This window comes from Saccopteryx leptura, chromosome 3 (genome assembly GCF_036850995.1).
Source record: "Saccopteryx leptura isolate mSacLep1 chromosome 3, mSacLep1_pri_phased_curated, whole genome shotgun sequence".
NCBI lineage: Eukaryota > Metazoa > Chordata > Mammalia > Chiroptera > Emballonuridae > Saccopteryx > Saccopteryx leptura.
Window position 1 is genome coordinate 9392787 of NC_089505.1, and position 20552 is coordinate 9413338.

Sequence of the window (20552 nt, forward strand, 5' to 3'; positions counted from 1 at the left end):
TTAAAACACTTGTACGGGCTTTACCCAACGAGCAGGGCCTGAGACCTCCCTGGACCCTGAGTGTTAGCGTCAGAGAGGCTCCGCCCCGCCCAGGCGAGGAAGAGAATTATCTGTGCTTCCAGAATCACCTTCCCGATCCCTTTTCTTCAGAAGAACCTCGTCTGTCCTCATGTGGGGCATGCGACAAAGACGCTAAGAGTCTGGAATCGGAATCACACAGCCTGGTCCCACTCCGCCCCCGTGAGCTCTGTATGTTAGACACGTGGGTCTGCCTCTCACTGACGCTCAGCTTCTAGTTCTATCACGGGCATCCCAATATCTTCCTCAGGACTTTTGCAAGACTCAAACGGGATATGTATGTAAGAAGCACTGCCATCGTGCGGGAACACGGGCCTTCACAGGATGCGTGAGAACCCTCTCCTACCCGCTGACGCGGGATGGCAGTCCAGACGGTGTTGACGTGTCCCTGGGCAGCCACTAGGAACTAACGCTTGTTTGTTCCAAATACATTTTGCATACTCTAGAACCCAATGCTGAAGCAAGGCCCGAGGGCCAGCGGCATCACGTGCTCTTGAGAAATGAGGCCGAGATTCTGCGCGTCAGGCCTGCCCAGGTCTGCTGAAGCGGAAGCCACAGGGCCACACCCCCAGGGGCTCAGTACGCGCCTAAGCTGCCAATCACTGCTCTGGAGCCCCGCCCCAAGCCCGCCCCAACCAGAGCTTCCCGCCACTTTCCGGTTATGGAACCAGGGTCATGTGACACAATCTTTCTAAGCCTCAGTTTCCCTCAATGTAACATAGGGTAGCATAGGGCCAAACTCTACCTCATGGGGTGGTGTGAGGATCAAGTAAGATGGTCCAGCGAAAGCTACAGCTTTTAGCGCAGAGTCTGGTGCATAAGAAACGCTACCATTCAGCTCCTGTATTCTGATAACTTAAGACAGCAAGTTCAGATGCGATATTATCTCAGGGGAGATTTGCAGCAAGGCTGGGCCCTGTCAGAACAGGTATAATTATCCTCATGTCACGGGGGGTGGGGGGATCCTGAGGCTCGGGAGCTCACGGGACTTGTCCAAGTGCAGAGGCGCTGGTATGGCAGCTTCTGAAATCTTGAGTGTGTGTGTCTGTGTCCCCGCAAGAGAGCGAGGCTGACCTCGTCCCTTTGCCTCAAGTACAGTCTGTCTGGGGACATCCTGAATAGAGCCCCCAGTCACAGAGAAGGGGCCCCTGTCCAGCCAACCAGGGCAGTCCTAGTGTATCCACCCTGTAAGCAGCCAGCTGGTGGCACCTGCCGTGGCCAGGTCGCCTCGCTGGACTAGAACCCAGCTTTTCTGAGCCTAAGTTGCCTCGGGCTTGGGGAATTCTGGGGGGAGCCAGAGTGACTCTCCCCTCAAAAGTCCTCACAAGACGAGCTCTCTGGCAGGTCAGATGACTGCAGAGTCCCCCTCCTGACTGCGTCTGACTGCACGGCAGTCCTAACAGAGACCGGGACAGGCTTTCTGCAGAGGTGGTCGGAGAAGGATGTAGGAGTTCCTCTGGACTCCCGGCGAGGGTCCCTGCAGGTCCGGGAACAGCTGGCCGTCTCAGGCCTGCAGGTGAGCCCCTTGCCTTTTCTGCGGCCTTGACGCCTGCAAGGAACACCAGGGGACACGCGGAAGTCCCACTGGCCTGGACTGAGGCTGGGGCCTTTCCCTGTCCTGAACTGTTTTCTAAATTGACCTTGAATTTTGATCTTCCTTTGGCCTGGCCTCCACACCGAGAGGGGTTTAGGATTATGCTTTTCAGACTGCTTCGTGGTTTGTTATAAAAGAAAAGGGAAAATCAAGTCTCTAGAAAAAAAGGGCTAGAAAGCAATTCTGTGGTGGCCTGGTGGCCATGGGGAATAAATACCCTGGTGGCGACGTTGATGGCTGTGTCAGACTGGCTCCTTCTCTCCGTCCGGCTCACTCGCTGCCGAGGGCCCGTGCTGCAGAGCTGCTTGTCAGCAGTCATGTCATTCTGGGACTTGGACAACTCTAGGAAACAAATACAAGGGTGACAGGTGAGTGTGCACAGCGTTGCCAAGTGAGATCCAGGTGAGCCCTGCTTGGGGGTTCCCTCAGCCACATAGAGAGGGGCCCAGGGCCCATGAGGGCAAGTTAATGGAGGGGGGAAGGTAGCGTGTGGCCAACACCACGCTTCGGGCCCTGGGAGCTCAGACAACTGGGGGTGTCCCCAGACAGACACTGCGTTCTGCACAGGGCAAAAGCGTTGGATTCCGAAAAGGTGGTGGCCTTCGGCACACCTCTGTGGGCCGGGGCCACCATCAGAGCAGGAGTGACAGGAAGCTCTTCCCATCCATGTGGCTCTGTCTCTGGGCCACATGTCATGTGAACAACTGTCCAAAACACAGTGAAGTCAGCCTAACCAACCCAGCCAGCTTTGTAGGGGTTCCTTACAAAGATTTTATAACCAAGGACAATTTATATTGACTTTTGGAAGGGAGGTGTCCTTGTAACCATTTCAGTAGCAAAACCTGAAAAGATGGCTTTAAATTTGGTTGGCTTTGTAACAAAATGTATTAGGAATGCTGCACACCCCAGCCAGCATACGTCTGCAGAAAGTTGTTTTCTCTAGAGGGCCCCCCCCCCCCCCCGCAATGCCCTCCAAAGCCCCAGTGTGCACCTTCCCCACCAGCATGTACAGGAGCCCGTTGTCTGAGAGCAATGCCATCCACACAGCTCTTGAGTCAGCCACCTGCACACTATGGAGCATCTTTCTAGGCCTGGCAGCTAGAAAGGTCCCCGCACCGGGGGTTGGGGGTGGGGGGGGGCGTGTGAGTGGACAAGGTGAACCGTGCGCCCTGCCCCTCCAGCGGTCTGAGGGTCTAGGCGTCTGAGCTGACTCCGAGGCACGATTCCACACTGGCCGTGGGGGTAGGGGATCACAGAAGCCACGGGGGTTGGGGAGAGGCTGTGCATCCAGAGAGAGCCGCAGGGCCATCAGCCTCAGCCTCAGCGGGGGAGGAGCCAGCTCGGAGCGTGGGCGGCTGCCAGGCGGAAACTGCGGCCTGGGCTGGTACGCACAGCACGTGGATGTCGTCCCACTGCCCGGCCAAGGGACGGGGATGATTTTATTAGTAAACAGGCTATGAAATTCGGGTGCTGCCCCCTTCTTAGCAGAGGGGAACACACGGTCACATGGCAGAGTCACTTCTCTGCTTATCTGAAGCATGGCTTTTGCTTTGACTGTCTCTGTGCTGTAGCTCAGAAGGGCTCATGGGAAGCACAGAGGACTAACGAACATCAATAACAGGGTTGTCTCCAGCCAAGTACAATGCTGAGACCGCCCACCAACCACATGGAGAAAGGGTGATGAGCGGAAGAGAGATAGACCAGTGAAGAGAAAGGAGGCCCAGGACCCCGCCCCCCAGGGAGCTCCTGCAGGTCCCTGGCTGCTCCCAGCGCAGCGCGCAGGAGGCCTGAGGCGGGGCCTGTCCTTGGACTTAAGGATAAACAGGAAGCCATAGTTGAGCAGAAAGACTATTGAGAGAAACAAGGTTTCCGAGTGGTAACTCTGGGCTCCTTGCAATGTGCACGGTTACTGCTAATTAAAAAAAAATAAATTACCAAAAAGAAGAGGGGACCCGACAAGTAATTTCACGCACAGACAGACCCAGGGCCCCGCCCGGCCTGTAGGAGTTGTCTTTGGAACACTGGAATCATCTCTCTCGTGTTCCCTTTGTCCTGGGGAGAAGCCAGGGTGGGCGTCCCTGCTGCCGCGAGACCCTTGCCCCACGCGCTGACTGGGGCGGGCACACAGGAGTGGGGGACAGGGAGCCAGCCAGCCCACTGAGGTGTCTCCTCCTCCTCAGGGACACAGAGGCCCATGCGGTGAGGGTGCGGAGGTGACGGGCCAGGGGCTGTGGCTTTCCCCAGAAGCCAGAGACAGAGGGGGGCCCTGTCACCGCTGTGGCCCAGGGGCATGGCAGGAGAGCGGTGCTGGGAAAGAACGGGAAGAGGCATCCACTTACTTTTCATGTGGGTGGTAACAGACAGGAACAAATTCTCCACGGACTTGTTAAACCCTTTGGACTGACCCAGTTCCTGTAACTAAAGCAGAGAGGGAGAGAGAATGAGAGCCGCGGTTGACGCCTCATGTCTCCCCGGCGGTTGCCAGGCAGCCAACCTCCAACACCGGCAGACGTGCGCAGGTGTGTGGGTGTGGGTCCTCGGGGTGCATGCGGGTGTGGGCATGTGTGTGTCTGGAGTGGACAGAGCACTGTCCCCTCAAGGGACAGAGGTCCTCTTAACTCAGTTCCTCCTTTGAGTTGTGACACTGCATTAAAGGAAGGACATTCATCAAGGGGTCGATGAGAAGGTGAAAACAACCTCTGAGAAATAATGAGTGACATCTCATTGGCTTAAAGACTATACCTAAGTGACCTGCTTCTTTAACATCATCCCAACTACACGCAGAGGGGATGCCAGCAAGGCAGAATGCATGGGGCACAGGGAGGCCAGCCTGAAGTCGAGGGTTAGTTCCACTCCAAGAGCAGAAGAGAAAAGAAAAAGGAAGAGACAACAACAGAAAGGTGATTACTTGCCTCGCAAGTCTCATCTATCCAACCACCATCCATTTGTCCATCTACCCGTCCATCAATCCATCATCTGTCTACCCCAGGGGTCGGGAACCTTTTCGGCTGAGAGGCATGAACACCACATATTTTAAAATGTAATTCTGTGAGAGCCATACAACAACCTGTGTACGTTACGCATTATCCAATAAAAATTTGGTGTTGTCCTGGAGGACACCTGTGATTGACTCCAGCCACCCGCAACCATGAACATGAGCGGTAGGAAATGAATGGATTGTAATACATGAGAATGTTTTATATTTTTAACGTTATTATATTCTTTATTAAAGATTTGTCTGCGAGTCAGATGTAGCCATCAAAAGAGCCACATCTGGCTTGTGAGCCATAGGTTCCCGACCCCTGGTCTATCCATTCATCTATCTGTCCATCTGTTTGTCCTTCTACCCATTCATCCATCCGTCCATCCATCTATCTGTCCATTCATCCATCCATTAATCCATCCATTCGCACATCCATCCATCCACCCATACATTCATCCAGTATGTCCTGAGCACACAAATAGCTTTGGAGAATTTAAAATTTCAAGGAGAAAGTAGAGCAGGATTTTGCAGGTCATGCCAGCATCTCGGTTTGAAATAGAAAGAAGAATGTGTATACTTTCTCTCACCAATAAACGTGCGTACCCTTCTCCATATGGATCTAGTTACTCCCTTTCATCTACAGAGTAACAATGATGAAAAAAATTAAGTTTCCAAGTACCAGCATAAGGCATTCTTTCATTCATTTCTCACCCAGTCCTGGGAGGCAGCCAGATGATATAATTATTTTATCTCCCAGGTGGAAACCGAGAGAACTCCCTCCAAATCATGTGGCTAATTTCTTTGTACAGAAATGGTCCCGATCTACCTTAGCACCTGCATGCAACCAGAAGACACACAGACACATTTCCAGAGGCACCCCCACTCTCACATACCTGTGACTCAACCCAGATTCCCCTTAACCCCCCCCAGAGACCCTCGGACTCCCTGCACCTCAGCAGACCCCCATATTCACAGCATAGTGTGCCGTCAGGGAAGAGAGGTGACAGAAAGACAAGGAGGAAGACTTGGGGCCGGGAGTGCAGGTGAGAACATGGGGTGCAGGCAAGAATGTGGGGTGCCGGCAGAAGAGGAGTCGGTTAATGCACATGGCCCCAGGGTCCCCAAAGCCTGGCAGTGGCACAGACACTGGGCAGAAGCAAGCCCTTCATTTTCTGCCTCGCTTGTGAGACTGCAGCCTGGGCTGGATCCCCCCCCCGCCCCCCCCCCCCGCCCCCCCCCGCCCCCCCCCGCCCCCCCCCCCCGCCCCCCCCCCCCCCCCCCCCGCCCCCAGGGAGGCCCGCAGAGCACACATTACCCGGCCAGGGCTGTGGCTGCACCAGCTTTCACTGAGCGGAGGTGGAGTGGGAGGAACCACGGAAATTCTGCTGCTGAGGAAGAAGACAGGAGTAAGGAACAGGTCACAAATGACGCAAGACTTAGTCTCACCGACACACAGGACTCATTATCATCTTCCTATAATTCAGGTATAATTCCACCTTTGGGTTTTGTTATTTTGTGTTTTTACTTCCTCACTTACAGGCAGATCCCCAGTTAGATGCCCTGGGGTGTGAGTGCGGGAACCGAGTAGCGTGCGGGCCAGCGTCCACGTGCACGTGCTCGCCGCCCCGCTGCCCCCGTGCTCGCCGCCCCCGCTGCCCCCGTGCTCGCTGCCCCCGTGCTCGCCGCCCCCGCTGCCCCCGTGCTCGCTGCCCCCCGTGCTCGCTGCCCCCGTGCTCGCTGCCCCCCGTGCTCGCTGCCCCCGCTGCCCCCGCTGCCTCGCTCCCAGCGGCTGGGCCGCTCTGGGTCCGCGTGGACCCGTGTGCTCTCTCAGTGGAAGCCACACAGGTAGAAGTGCCAAAAATGTCATGGGTGTGAAAATCAACCATAAGAGGAATTAGAAGCGTGTGCGAAAAGAAATGGGGGGGAAAATGGGGGCGTAAAAAATGAAAAAGTCCTGAAATTGAAATAAACATTTCGTCGTGGCCAGAAAAGCAGCTGCTGGTGGGAGACTTTCCGGTAATACTCCAGTAACATCACTGGGACCAGGCGTGTGCGGGCTGCCAGCGTCAAGACGGCGAGGTGTCCAGAATCGTGTGTGATGACGTTAACACCATTCAGGCCATCGTGTCCAGCATATCAGGCCCTGGGCAAGATGCTGGAGGGATGACTGATTCATAAAAGCCAAGGGCAAAGGCTTGGTTTAGAATGTCATGTAATGTGCCATCAAAAATAATATTTGATTTCCTTGTGACATTTCAGGGGAATTTGAGAAACAAAACAACACATTTGGTTGAGAAAATACTATGCTAGCTTCTAGGAGGCTTTTCAAAAGAATATGGAAATATCTGTTTAAATCTTTCCAGACACTTTATCATTTAAAAAAAAAAAGTGACATTCCAAAGCAGTGACCTCTGAAAGTCAAGAGATTTGCAACTTCTTTCGTGGGTCCTTTGTGTTCCGGGGTGAGAAGGGCCAGGAACAGTCTGTCTTTCCACAAAACTCACCTCAGTTTCTGATAAGATTGCAAGAGCTTTGCTCCCGCTGTCTCGTGTCTGCCTGGAAGAGATACAAGTAAAGGTCATTATTAGTAACAATTTAACTTGAGATGATGCAAATACGAGAAGTCATACATTAAAAGGGGTATTTTTCTAATGTCACTTCTTACAATTAAAATGTAAAATGTGGGGTGATAGCTATGTTCTAAAATTAATTGTGGAGATAGTCACGTAACTGTACATTTACTAAAAGATTAGATTATACATGTAAGAGAGGTGAAGTTTATGCTAAATAAAGTAGACACACAGACACACACACACAGACACACACCGAGAGACCAGAATTGCTGGGAATGACTGCTTTTATTAAAAGTTGATGTTGGATTAGATTTTCTAAATCTGGAAAATTTGAAAAATAGTTCAGGCTTCCAAGCTTCTATTTGTTCTTTGGAAATATTTTGTAATTGAATGACTATATTCCTTTAAATGTCCCTTCTTATGGAGATTAAAGTAATCTTTTAAAAAATGTAATCTACTTATTTCTAGCTATAGAGGCTAGTAATTTCCTAAACAAGACAGCATCTAATATAGTGCTGTTTCTGTTTCAAGGAACGGGGATTTACGATGTATTAAGACCCCCCAAACAGGACTTCATGTGTTCAAAGTTCTGTGACACAGTGTTTCCAGGTCCACGGCACAGGGGGAGGTCAGCCCACCCCGCCTGGAGGCCGGAAGACAGAATCCCCTGCTCAGGGCACTTCCCCAGTGGGTCCACGCTGCCCGACACGCGGCCCACAGCCACCGTGGCCACCATCCTAGAAGTCCATCTAGCTCCTGTCTTGTGCATTCGGGAGGTTCAATCCATTCCAAAGAAAGGCAAGTATTCAAATCTTCTCTATAGAACAGAGGGACAGAGGGACAGGAGGACAGGCAGGGAGAGTGAGAGAATCAGGATGGGCAGCGAGGTCTTTGGGAGCAGGGCAGACAGCATCTGGTACGAGGCCGGGAGGCAGCTGACCCTGACCTGTGCTGCCCCAGGTCAGGGTCCTCAGGGGGCGTGCCTCAGGGAAGGCACAGGCCCTGCAGTCACCCCGGATTCTGAGCCTACTTGCCCGTGACGGTGTTCACCTGATTCTAAAAGGAGCCTGTGCGCCCTCTTCCCCCCTGAAGAAATACTCCGTAAGATAGAACTGAACCAGCAAAACCAGCTCGTCATGCTGAAGCCCATGTCCACAGGAGTCACCTGGAAGACAAGGGCTAGGCTAATGCAAAAAGACAGCTGCCCCAGCTGCATCATGGTGGTTGTGACGAGAGGAAAAGATGGGAAAGAGAAAGAAAAAAACTGACCCAGCAATACAGAACCCACGGCCCCGGGAGCCTGAGCCCTCCCGCGGGCCGGGCTGTGTCACAGTGCACGGTGGCTGCTGTGCCCTCAGCCTCTTGACCCCGATTGTTTGTCGCAACTGTGTTCCAGAGGCACAGCCCCCAGAATAACAAGTCTGTCAGCTCAGATGTGATGCTATCACTCTCCACCTAAAGCCCTCCCGTGGCTCCCTATTGCCTTCTCCTGAAGTCCAAGCCCTGCATGGAGGTCCTGGGCCTCCACACCCGGTCTGGGCTCAGCTCATCGGCCTGCTTTTCCACACCCTGCAGGCCTAGTCTTTGCTGCTCCAGCAACAGAATAGCTTGTTATTGTCCTACTCACGGGGGCCTTGCCTGCCGACTCCTACCCCCCCCCATCACACACACACACACACACACACACATACACACACAAACACGAACTTCATCTCACGCTAACTGCCCGGGTGTGTCTGTCCCAGGCCCACATCTCCATCTTAAACCTCAGTGGAGTCTGGCTTGGTCACGTTTCTCAATACCCCACCTGAGGTCAATGGCCTGAACACAGCTCTCTTCTGCCCCCTGCTGGCTACTGAACCAAGGGCCTGTGGGGTGGTGCATCCTTTCTGCAAAGGTCAACATCTCGGGCTTGCTGCCACTGAGGCTCTCTCTCCCAAGTACTTAACCGCCCCATGACAGCAGTCGTGGACAACAGGAAACATTGGGCAGATCTGTGCTTCTGATAAAACTTGATGGACATTGAAATGTAAATTTTATACACTTTTTTGTATTTTTCTGAAGAAGCGGGGAGGCAGTCAGACAGACTTCTGCATGCGCCCAACCAGGATCCACCTGGCATGCCCACCAGGGGGCAATGCTCTGCCCATCTGGGCTGTTGCTCTATTGCAACTGGAGCCATTCTAGTAGTACCTGAGGTGGAGGCCATGGAGCTGTCCTTGGCGCCCGGGCCAACTTTGCTCCAGTAGAGCCTTGGCAGCAGGAGGGGAAGAGAGAGACAGAGAGGAAGGAGAGGGGGAGGGGTGGAGAAGCAGATGGCGCTTCTCCTGTGTGCCCTGGCCGGGAATCGAACCCGGGACTTCCACATGCCAGGCTGATGTTCTACCACTGAGCCAGCCAACCAGGGCCAATTTTATACATTTGTTATGTGTCACAAATATTCTTTTCACTTTTTGACCATTGAAAAAGGTGGAGCCCATTCTTAGCTCACAGGACACACAAAGGCCGAGGGACAGGTCTGGTGGGTGGGACTAGTTTGCCCCGTGTCCCTGCTACTCCAGGTGTGGGCGGCGGGTCTCCCCCGGAGCCAGCGTGGGGCAGCCATGCAGAGCCCAGGCCTCGCCCCAGCCTGTGGAATCACAGCTTCTCACTGAACTTGGAGAAGCTCCTCCCTGCGTCTTTGTCCAAGTCACTGTTTCATTCTGGTTTCCTTCTCTTCTATTCCTCAGTCGTTTCTTATCAGAGACTTCCTTAGAAAGCATGAAATATTTACTTTCTGTTATTATTTTTTTATTTCACATTAATTACTGGGAGGAAATGCTCAGAAAAGTGCGTTCCACAAGGTCCCCCTAAAGGCGGGCTGCTTGGAGGAAGGGCCCCCACCACTGCTGCCCTGCTCTGGCTGCCCCCTGAGAAAGGGGGGCCCGGCTGACAATTACTGGCAGCTGACCGCATCGGATCATCGCCAAGTATCACCTCAATTTTATAAATGAAAACCGAGGCTTAGGGACATCATGCAATAAACCCCAAGTCACAGTTTATAAGTGACACCATCACTTGCCTGCAAAGCCAGGCACACATCAGGCAGGGGGGGCCTGGTGACTGAAGCCAAACAGGAATGACCGAGGGGTGACCGACACAGGGGCTCCCACCCCTCTACTTCTGCTTACTCTTAAAACCCCCATAATAAAAAGCAAGGGGGGAAACACATGTACAAACCGCTGAGTGTGTGCCCGAAAACTCTATGACTTTAATTTCATATCTCTTTTCATAGTTGTCATGCATTTAAATCCTCCAGGAACAAGACTTGTGCACAGACATTGCAGGGGTGTGGCTCTGCAGGACAGGGCCCAGCAGTGGTGCGTGGACGGCGCCCTCCCTTCTCTTGTAGCCCCCACGTCCTTCCCGGCTCCCACTCACCCTGCGGAGGACTCACAGGTCCTGACACCCGAGGCCCCGTCCCTCCAAGTGTGCTCAGGTCATTGTCCCTCTGGGCACACGCAGGTTCTGTCCCTCCTTCGCTGCAACTCAGGGCCCATGTGGCTACAAAAGACACTTCCCCAACCGGCAACCAAGGCTGCTGTGAGCTGAGTCACGTCCCCTAAACAGATGCGTTGGAGTCCTCCCCCCGGGCAGCTGTTAATATGACCTTATTTGAGAAGGAGTCTTTGCAGATCAAGTGAAAAGGTAATCAGAATGGGTGCTAATCCAATATAACTGGCATCTTATAAAAGAGGAACTTTGGACACCAGGCAGAAGGATGTGAAGATGGCCATGTGACAATGGAGGCAGAGCCTGGAGTGATGGGTTCACAGGCCCAGGAACCCCAGGGACTGAGCTTGGACAGACAGGGGAGGCTGTCCCCCGGAGCTGGCAAAGGACGCATGGGCCCTCTGGCTCCTGGACTTTGGACTTCCATCTCCAGACCTGGGCGATAGGACTTCTCTACTGTTTGTGGCATTGTTCAGCGGCCCAGGGAAACCACTACAGGCCCCTTGGGGTTTAGCCCCACCTAGCTGTCTGGTGTCACTCCTCCCACCCAGCCCATTCGCAGGTCTTGGCCAAGCTGAGCTTCCCAGATGTCCCATGTCCCCTGGACAGTACTTCCTACTTCCCCGCCCCTGCACGCCCCTCCTCACGGTCGACTCTCTGGATTCCGTGCCTGTCTTCCCAGGCGGGGTGCCGTGCACACTTCGCTACCTAACAGTCCTCTGCCCCCACCGCAACCATGTGCATATACGCCCACTGCCCCCGCCACTCGACGGTGAAACCTTCCAGCACAATAGCAACCAGCACTATTGGAGCAACGACAGTGAGCATGACCTCACTTGAGTGGTACAGTCACCTGTGTATAAAAACAAGCTCATCATTTTTTCACAGCTTGCTTGTAATCTCACCCATTTATCTGCACTAACTGAGTCTAATTCACAGGCACCTTCGGCGATAACAATATAAGAACCTCTGCTCATTAGCAGGGGCTTAGGTGCTGGGAGGATCCTCACAAACTTCAGAATGGAGCTGTGGTTTGCAGATCAAACACCACTCCTGCGACCGAGGCGAGCACGTCTGTACAAGTCCCCACACGTCCACGTCCCCACTCCTGAACCAACGGGGGTAAGGCAGCTTCTCTCGGGTACTCCGAAACACACCTGCGCCCTGGGCAGCTATCGTGACGCCAGGCGGGCACACCGACGGCCAGCCTCCGGGGCCGGGGCTGCGGTTCCTGAAGCAGAGGTCATGCCCTCCGCCCCACGCCTCCCTGCTTGACCCTGGTCATCAGAACGAGGGCGCGGGGCAGACGGCCTGGGAGGCGCCGGTACAACTCGGTCCGCCATCCAAGTCCTGTCGCTCCCACGTGGCTGAGGGGCCTCACGCACTGGCCTGTGGGATCTGTGTGGTTAGTCTTCTTCCAAGACGGGACCACTAGCTTCCCCTCCTACTGCCACGCCCCAAGCAGCCCCTCGTAAGGGAAGTCACACGGAGACAGCAGCGCAGCTAACAGACAAAGCCATCCAGCAGAAGGGCGGCCTGGCCCACGGCCATCTCTCCGCTGCTGTCCATGAAATAGAGCAGCGACCCGTGTAGGAAACCCGCCCCTGGAGGTCCAGCTGTGACCCAGAGCAAAGCACAGGCAGGGTCCCCACACAAAGCCTCCCTGGGGACGTGGCACATGGGCCCCTTTCTCAAGGATGATTTATGTCTGCCCCAAGAGTTGGCCATAATACACAGATTTCATTAGAACTCACTTTGCTGCACCTTTCAGAAAAACCATCAGTGTCAATCATGTGAACAGCAACCTCTTAGATGTGGCTTCCCTGGGAAGTGCCCACCTGCACAGGTATAGGTGACAGTCCTGAGGGTTGGCCCACACTAGGGCTTGAGTGTCCTCCAAATTGCCAGAAACAGTGACTAAAACCAGGGCTTGGAGGGAGTGTTAGACAATTTTCCGCATGTGTTAGGATAATAACGTTTGAAACCAATCTTTGGCTCACATGTGCAAAACGCAAAACCTCTCAAAAAACTTTTTTTTACTTAAAATTTCCTGGTCATGTAAAGAAGCATGAGATCCTGTCATAACTGCTTTCAGACCTGGATTCCAGAACCTCTTTAGGTATGTTTTAGACCTTAGAGAAGTTCCGAGCTTGGACAGCCCTGGGGCCAAGACACTCCGCCTGGATGAGACATCAAGTACACGACAATGGATCAGCAACCAGCGCCTTCCGGGAGCACGAAGACAGGTAACAGACGGACCTGTGCTGTGGACAGAAAGTCTCCTTCACCCGGTCTTCTCTGCCACTAGACAATGCTCTTCTGCTGGCTGTAAGAGAGGACAGCGATTTTCCCCTTTAATTAAGCTCCCTATGTCCTAGCGCAGCAAGTCTGGATGGCTTCATATGAATCGTCGTCACCGAGAGCGGGGCAGTGAGCCATCCAACAAAGTTGTCCTTGAGACTGGTGGTGACTGTCCAGCTCTGCTGCCTGCTGGGACAGTGGGCACAGCTGCTTCTCAGCATCCTTCGATTTCCTCTAAAAACTGACTGCTCCTCCGTCAGAAGAAATATTGACGTATTGCCACTTACGACAACATGGATGGACCTTGAGAACATTATGCTAAGTGCAATAAGTAAATCAGAAAAAGCTAAGACCTATATGACTTCACACATGGGTGGGATACAAAACTGAGACTCAGGGACACAGACAAAAGTGAAGTGGTTACGGGGGGGGGGGAGGGGAGTAAAGAGAGACAAACATAAGGTGACGCAAAATGATCTGACTTTGGGTGACGGGCACGTAACGCGATCAGCAGTTCAACTGCTCTAGAGATGTTTATCTGAAACTTAGGTACTCCTATTGATCAATGTCACCCCATGAAATTTAATTTTATAAATAAAATTTTAAAAAAGAAGATTCTGAATATCAATCCTTTACCGGATGTGTGATTTGCAAATATTTGTTTCCATTCCATGGGCAGCCTTTCTATTCTGTTGGTGGTGTCCTTTGACGCACAGAAGGTTTTCCTTCCGACGAAGTCCAATTTATTTCCTTCTCTTGTTGCTTGTGCCTTCTGCTAAAAATCATTCTCAGAGTCAATGTCATCTTCCCCCCCTGTGTTTTGTTTGAAGAGTTTTATCGTTTAGGTCTTTGATCCATTTTTAGTTAATTTGTTATATATGGTGATGAGTACGAGTCCAATTTTTTTTTTTTTTTAACTTAGGGCTATGCAGTTTTTCTAGCACCATGTAATACAAAGACTGTCCTCTCCTGCTGAATGATACTGGCACCCTTGACGAAAATCCTCTGACTGTATGTGCAGGAGTTCTTTCTGGATTCTCTGTTCTGCTCCGTGGGCCCATCCGTCAGCCTTTTGGCCGGCGCTACACTAGCTGGATCACAGCAGCTCTGTAGTGAGCTGCGGAATCAAGAAGCGTGGGTCCTCCAGCTTCATTCTTCCTTTTCAAGAAGCAAAGAAAACAACCGAACTCAAAAATGGTCAATAGGCAGTTCACCAAAGAAGATCCATGGACAACCAGTAAGCCCAGGAAAAAAATGTTTGACACCACTAAATCATTAGAGAAATACAAATCAAAACCACATCGATGCAGCCACTACGGAAAACAGTACGAAGATTCCTCAGAAAACGAGCACTGGAACGACCATGTGATCCAGCCGTCCCACTTCTGGCAAAAGAGCGAAGGAGACGCGAAGTCACCGTCTCAAAGAGGCACATGTGCGCCCATGCGCACTGCAGCCTTCTTCACAAAATCCAAGACCTGGAGACAACCTCCATGCCCACTGACAGACGACTGGACAGAGAGAATGTCACAGAATATTAGTTTGCCATAAAAAGAATCAGGCCCTGCCGTTTGCAACAACATGAATGTCCCGTGAAGACATTCTGCTAAAGGAAATGTCAGATAGAGAAAGAAAAATACTGCATGATCTCACGTATGTGTGGAATCTGAAAACAATGAACTCATAAAAACAGAGACAATGAACTCATGAAAACAGAGAGTGGAATAGTCCGGGCCAGGGACTGGGGAGTGGGAAAGCATTGGCTCCCAGGTTACAAACTTTCCATTACAAGAGGAATGAGTTCTGGGCTCTAACGTGTAGTGACCACGGTGACTGTAGTTAACAACACTGGATCGTATATTCAAAAGTTGCTCTGAAAGTAGCGCATTAATGTTCTCGCCATGACAACAACAACAGAATGGGAATTATGTGCTGTGAAGGACATGTTAACAAACCTGATTGTGGGAAACCTTCTGCAATATACATATGTACCAAATCAGCAAAAAAGACAAAAGAATCCATCCACGGAATAGATGTCAGGTTTGCCAGACACACAGACACTGAAGATGAAAAAATCACTATACTGAGATATCATTTCACACCCTTTGGATGGTTACCTAAGGGACAAAGCAAGACAGACAGCAAGTGTCAGCCTGGGGCCGAGACACTGGAACCCACGTTCACCGCCGGTGGGGACACGAGGGGGGCAGCCATTATGGGAAACTGCACAATGATTCCTCAAGAAATGAAACGTAGAATTACCACTCGATCCAGCAATTCCTTCTCCGGGCACAAACACACGAGAGCTGAAGGCAGGGACCAGAACAGGGATTCCTACATCAGTGTTCACAGCAGCACCATTCATAATCGCCAAAGGTCACAACCACACAAGCGTCCTCTGGCAGATGGGTGAATCACCAGAATGTGGTGCACGCATACTGCAGACTACCAGTCAGGCCACAACGGAAGGAAATTCTGACAGCTGCTACACTGGGCGGAAGTGAGACAACAAAGGTACAAAAGGACAAACAGGACATGCGACGATCCCACCCGTATGAGGGACTGAGAGGAATGACAGTCACAGAGACGGGAAGGGGCGGGTGGCACCAGAGGCTGGGAGGGCAGGGGTGGCGGTGCTGTTTGATGGGGACGGAGTTTCAGTTCGGGAAGATGAAAGAGTTCTGGAGGTGGCTGGAGGTGACGCTTGCACAGCCGTGTGAATGCACTTAAAGCCACTAAACTGTACACTTAAAAATGGGTAAAATAGTGAATTTATATTATGCATAAAAGTGGAGTTCTTAAATTCAAAATGATTTTGGCCTGACCTCTGGTGGCACAGTGGATAAAGCGTCGACCTGGAATGCTGAGGTCGCTGGTTCAAAACCCCAGGCTTGCCCAGTCAAGGAACATATGGGAGTTGATGCTTCCTGCTCCTCCCCCTTTCTCTCTCTCTCTCTCTCCCCTCTAAAATGAATAAAATCTTTATAAAAATGATTTCTTATTTAAATATATATGTTTGGTCTTTTAAAAAATTATTCATATAAAGAGATAGTTTAATGTCCGATTGTCAAGATATTCACTGGAAACAACCCTTATCAGGATTTTTGTCTAAATATATGAACACATGAATTCTTAATTCAGAAATCCTATTCAGTTCAATTATTCCACCTTGGTTTCCCATTCTGTTCATTTCAGTAGGAAAAATAAGGATGTTATTCCAAAAGTTGCTGTATTTTATCAGCTAATTATCTAGAGCAGGGAGCAGCAAACTTGATCAGTGGAGGGTCACGGAGAGGATTTTAGGCTTGTCGGCTATACAATCTTTGTGGTAACTACCCAACCTCTCCCTGCATTACCGAAGTGGCCACATTCAGAAAGGAGAGAGCATGGCTGTGTACAATTAAAACTTTATTTAGCAAAACAGATGGTGGGCAAATCTGTAGCTGGCCAACCCCCAATGAAGCAGAGCGTATCACGTAAAATGAAATACTGACCAGCCTAAGCACTAACCCGTTTAATCATGGTTCCCCCTCCAGGCTAAAAGTAATAAATCAAAACCCAAAAGAAACAAATGGATAGTGAGGTGGTCATGACAATCAGGATCAAAGATGACCTAAGGTGGCCTCATTATCAAGTGGCAATGAACAGGGAACCGAGGATGGCGGGACAGGAAGTGGTACTGGTAGAAACGCCGGGGACAGGAAGCATCCAGGAAACGCCAGTCTCCTGGGGAGGTACTGGAGATGCGACAGACACGTGTGTGCTGAACTGGTGTGTTCCCAGTGCCTTGGACCAATTAAGCCATTCAATGTTTAAGTTGTTCCTTTGTGCAGAGCCAAAGGTGTCGTGAAAATAAAAAATGACTATACTCAGGAGCCTACCTCCGGAAAGGTTATTCCTTCGAAAAAAAAAGGTTGGAAGGGCAAAGCCTTACTTCAGTAATTAGTCATAAAACCTGGCTCGATAGTCTCTGTTCTCCCCAGTTTAAACGGACTAACCTAAAAATCGGTTGGGGACACGACAAGCAATCCAACCAGAAAGCAAATCACTTCCAGGGCATACCTTCTCCCCCACCCCTTGGCTAAGTGTGTGTTTATTTTCTGTTTCCTCTGAGGGAGAGCAGAGAAAATATCTAACAAAGTGAGATGCCACGTTCTCTTTAAAATAAGACAAAGGCATATCCACAGTTTTATGTCTGGGACACAAACATGCTTTCATCAAGACGCCCTGTGGTAAAAGTCAGCATAGGAACGGGGCACTCACAGGAGCTTTGGGGACCACCTGGCAGAGCCGTTTGCTGAATCCGAGGGCTGGGAGGTGTCATGAGTCTTTACAGTGGACAGGTGATCAACTCAGGGCCTGTGCTAGAGCCGCGGAGATTTAATGGGACCTGCTTCTTTTAATTCATAACCCTGAATGTTTCAAGGACACACAAGCAGTCAGTCACTGTCCCAAAAGCCTTGGGATCAGATGAACCTTATCTAAGCTGTCTGAGTAAAAGAGTAAAATGCTGAACAGTCCCTGGAAAGACTAAATCGCGTTTACTACGGGGAGTTGGCAATAAACAGTTATTTTCCTTCATAATTATTAGACGTAGTATCATCCTGGTTAGTGATGCAACGGATCACTGAGACCATTATCAGAGGCTCTATTAAGGTGCGGCCTTCACAAATGGTTTTAACTCCCCAATTACTAACAATAAAGTGAAAGCCACTGTAGATTGTTTATATATTACTCTTAAGCATTTATCACTTGGAAAAGTATTAGTCCTGAAAGTACTAATATTGTCATCTTTCCACTTTTAAGAGCAAGCCTGGATCCAGCAGTAAAAGGGCATGGTTGTAAAGTGTGCGTTTACAGCAGGGAGCCAGGAGAGGGCACTGTCTTTATGCACGTAGCAAATACTGCCAAAGGGATTAGAATAAAGGTCGGTTTTCAGTCTCAGGTTTCCAGTTATCAGTGATCTAGAAAATGACCGTGGTAATTATGTTTTAACTTGGCTGCTTTGTCAGCGGCTCTTAAACTTAAAGTGCATAAAAAGAATTATTTGGGAACTCGTTAAACTTTCACCCTTGGGTCCCACTGAATCAGGAGCTTTGAATTTAAAAATGTTCACAGCTGATCCTGGGTCCGGAGTCCCGGAAACCCCAGTAGAAACCCTAGTAGAGGGTGAGACTGCCACATGCCTGAGAGGGAGGGACGCAAGGTGACAGTACCAGCATGTAGGAGAGTGCCTAGCGACACCTCGGAGGCCTCAGGAGGGCCCCGTGGGTCGGTCATTCTGATGCACCACAGAGAAACCACAACGACAGCACACAAGGAACTGTTTACAGGCAACCAAACTAAACATCGACTTATAAAATCTTAGTGGGGGGGGGGGAAAGCCAGTCTATTAAAAAAAAAAAATTTTAAGGAAAATATACTGCTCACAAAAATTAGGGAATATTTTATCATTTCATATTCATTTTGAAATATCCCCTAATTTTTGTGAGCAGTGTACTTCATGTACCATCTCCCGGCAACATAAAGAATTTTGGTTCCACTTTCTTATTTTTAAATCATTTAAAGGCTGGAAAATGAGCACAGCAAGCGCCGCACTTAATATCTGTTCTTCGTCTTTGGACTCTTGCTCCTTCCTCGCCTGCTCACAGGGACATTGTGGGAGTGCCTGTTTTAAAAGGCACACCCAGTGAGACCATTAAAACAGAGAAGCGAAAGCCGGTGAGGACTCAGTGAGAGGCAGGACGATTCCTGGAGCTCCTTCAGCTGAACTTGAAATTTAGCTCTAGGTTTCTGGATGCCAAAAAAAGAAAAGACCTCTAACTTTTCCTGTTTAGGTGCCTCCTAGGGGCTAAGCTCTGACCATGGTGCCTCCTAGGGGCTCAGCTCTGACCATGGTGCCTCCTAGGGGCTCAGCTCTGACCACGGTGCCTCCTAGGGGCTCAGCTCTGACCACGGTGCCTCCTAGGGCCTCAGCTCTGACCACGGTGCCTCCTAGGGGCTCAGCTCTGACCACGGTGCCTCCTAGGGGCTCAGCTCTGACCATGGTGCCTCCTAGGGGCTAAGCTCTGACCATGGTGCCTCCTAGGGGCTAAGCTCTGACCATGGTGCCTCCTAGGGGCTCAGCTCTGACCATGGTGCCTCCTAGGGGCTCAGCTCTGACCATGGTGCCTCCTAGGGGCTCAGCTCTGACCATGGTGCCTCCTAGGGGCTCAGCTCTGACCATGGTGCCTCCTAGGGGCTAAGCTCTGACCATGGTGCCTCCTAGGGGCTAAGCTCTGACCATGGAAACCGCCACCACGCTGTGTCGCCGAGCAGCCCTGTCCTTCCTTCTCGCGTTCACCGACTCACGTGCGCCGAGCTCCTGGCCTCACAGACGTGAAGACTGCTTAGGACAGACAGCGAAGTGTTGCAGGTGACCAGGGCAGCATTAGTGGGGGACCCGTGTGACGGAGACCCCGGGAGCTCGGGGCTCGGGTCCCGGTGAGTGGCGTCCGAAGCTGTGCGAACAAACAGCCCCGAGTGATGAGCCGAGGGGAAGGGGACTCGTGACAGAACAAACGGTCCCCGGGAAACTGCCGGCTGAGAGAAACCTGTAAAATTGGACCAGGCCTCCTGATGCATCGTGAAGGCTTAAATGTAAATAAAAATCATAAAAATGAGAAGATAAATATGGGTATCTTCCTTATCATAGGATAAGGAGGAAGTTTCTAAGCCTAAAAACAAAGAAAGAAATTATACAGGGAAAGGTAGGCTTGACTACAAACAAGAAGAAGACTTTTGTATGTCAAGAAACATGAAGGCACACGGTACAGCCCTCGTGACCGGACAGGGCTCGGGGCCTTCCGTCCGAGGACCATCTACCGAAAGTCAGACTAGCGGAAGCACTGCATCGCACCAGTGGTCAGAGGAATTCAGACGAAACTAACAGGCAACCTTTGGGGATTACAATGTGGTTTTACCATATGGACAAAGTTGTTTGTTTGTAAGGGTAATTCCTACTGGTGATCGAGGCACGTGCTTTCTGGAGGCAAAGTTCTTGTCATTTTTCTTTTGTTCTAAAAAGATCTTGCTCCGTGCCAAAGACCCATCCACAGAGATGTTCACTGAACTTTATTTATTGTTTTAATAATATTACAGACTCCAAATATGTAACAGCAAAACCAGAAATTCCCTAACTATCCAACAACAGTGAAGATGTTCAAGGACATGGAAAATGTTCTTTATAGGTTATTGTGTGAGGAAATCTCAGAATTCAAGTATATATATATATATATATAATTTGATCCCAATTATATAAGCATATTAGTCTGGCTTATATAACATTTCTTCTATTGATCATTTTTTTAAAAACTAAAATAGAAGTTTTTAAACAGGGCAACGGGTGTTTTAAAATGAATATACACTCACAAGTATATTCACCAAAGGACATGGTATGTACCAAAATGTTAATAACAATAGTTCTCAGGGTGAAGTCACTATATTTTTAACATTACTGATTATGCTCTTTTTCATTTTTCAACCTTTAAAA

The 20552-nt window shown here is 50.5% G+C and overlaps 1 protein-coding gene across 1 annotated transcript in view; it reads right to left on the reverse strand.

Annotated features, from left to right (window-relative positions):
* Positions 1 to 20552, reverse strand: part of SYTL3 (synaptotagmin like 3) — a 79673-nt gene that overhangs the window by 32091 nt on the left and 27030 nt on the right. The window contains exons 5-8 of the mRNA XM_066372531.1: positions 7160 to 7211; positions 5971 to 6043; positions 4012 to 4090; positions 1890 to 2014 (exon numbers count right to left, since the gene is read on the reverse strand). Of these exons, the coding sequence (XP_066228628.1) occupies positions 1890 to 2014; positions 4012 to 4090; positions 5971 to 6043; positions 7160 to 7211 (329 nt within the window). The remainder of the gene's footprint in view (positions 1 to 1889; positions 2015 to 4011; positions 4091 to 5970; positions 6044 to 7159; positions 7212 to 20552) is intronic.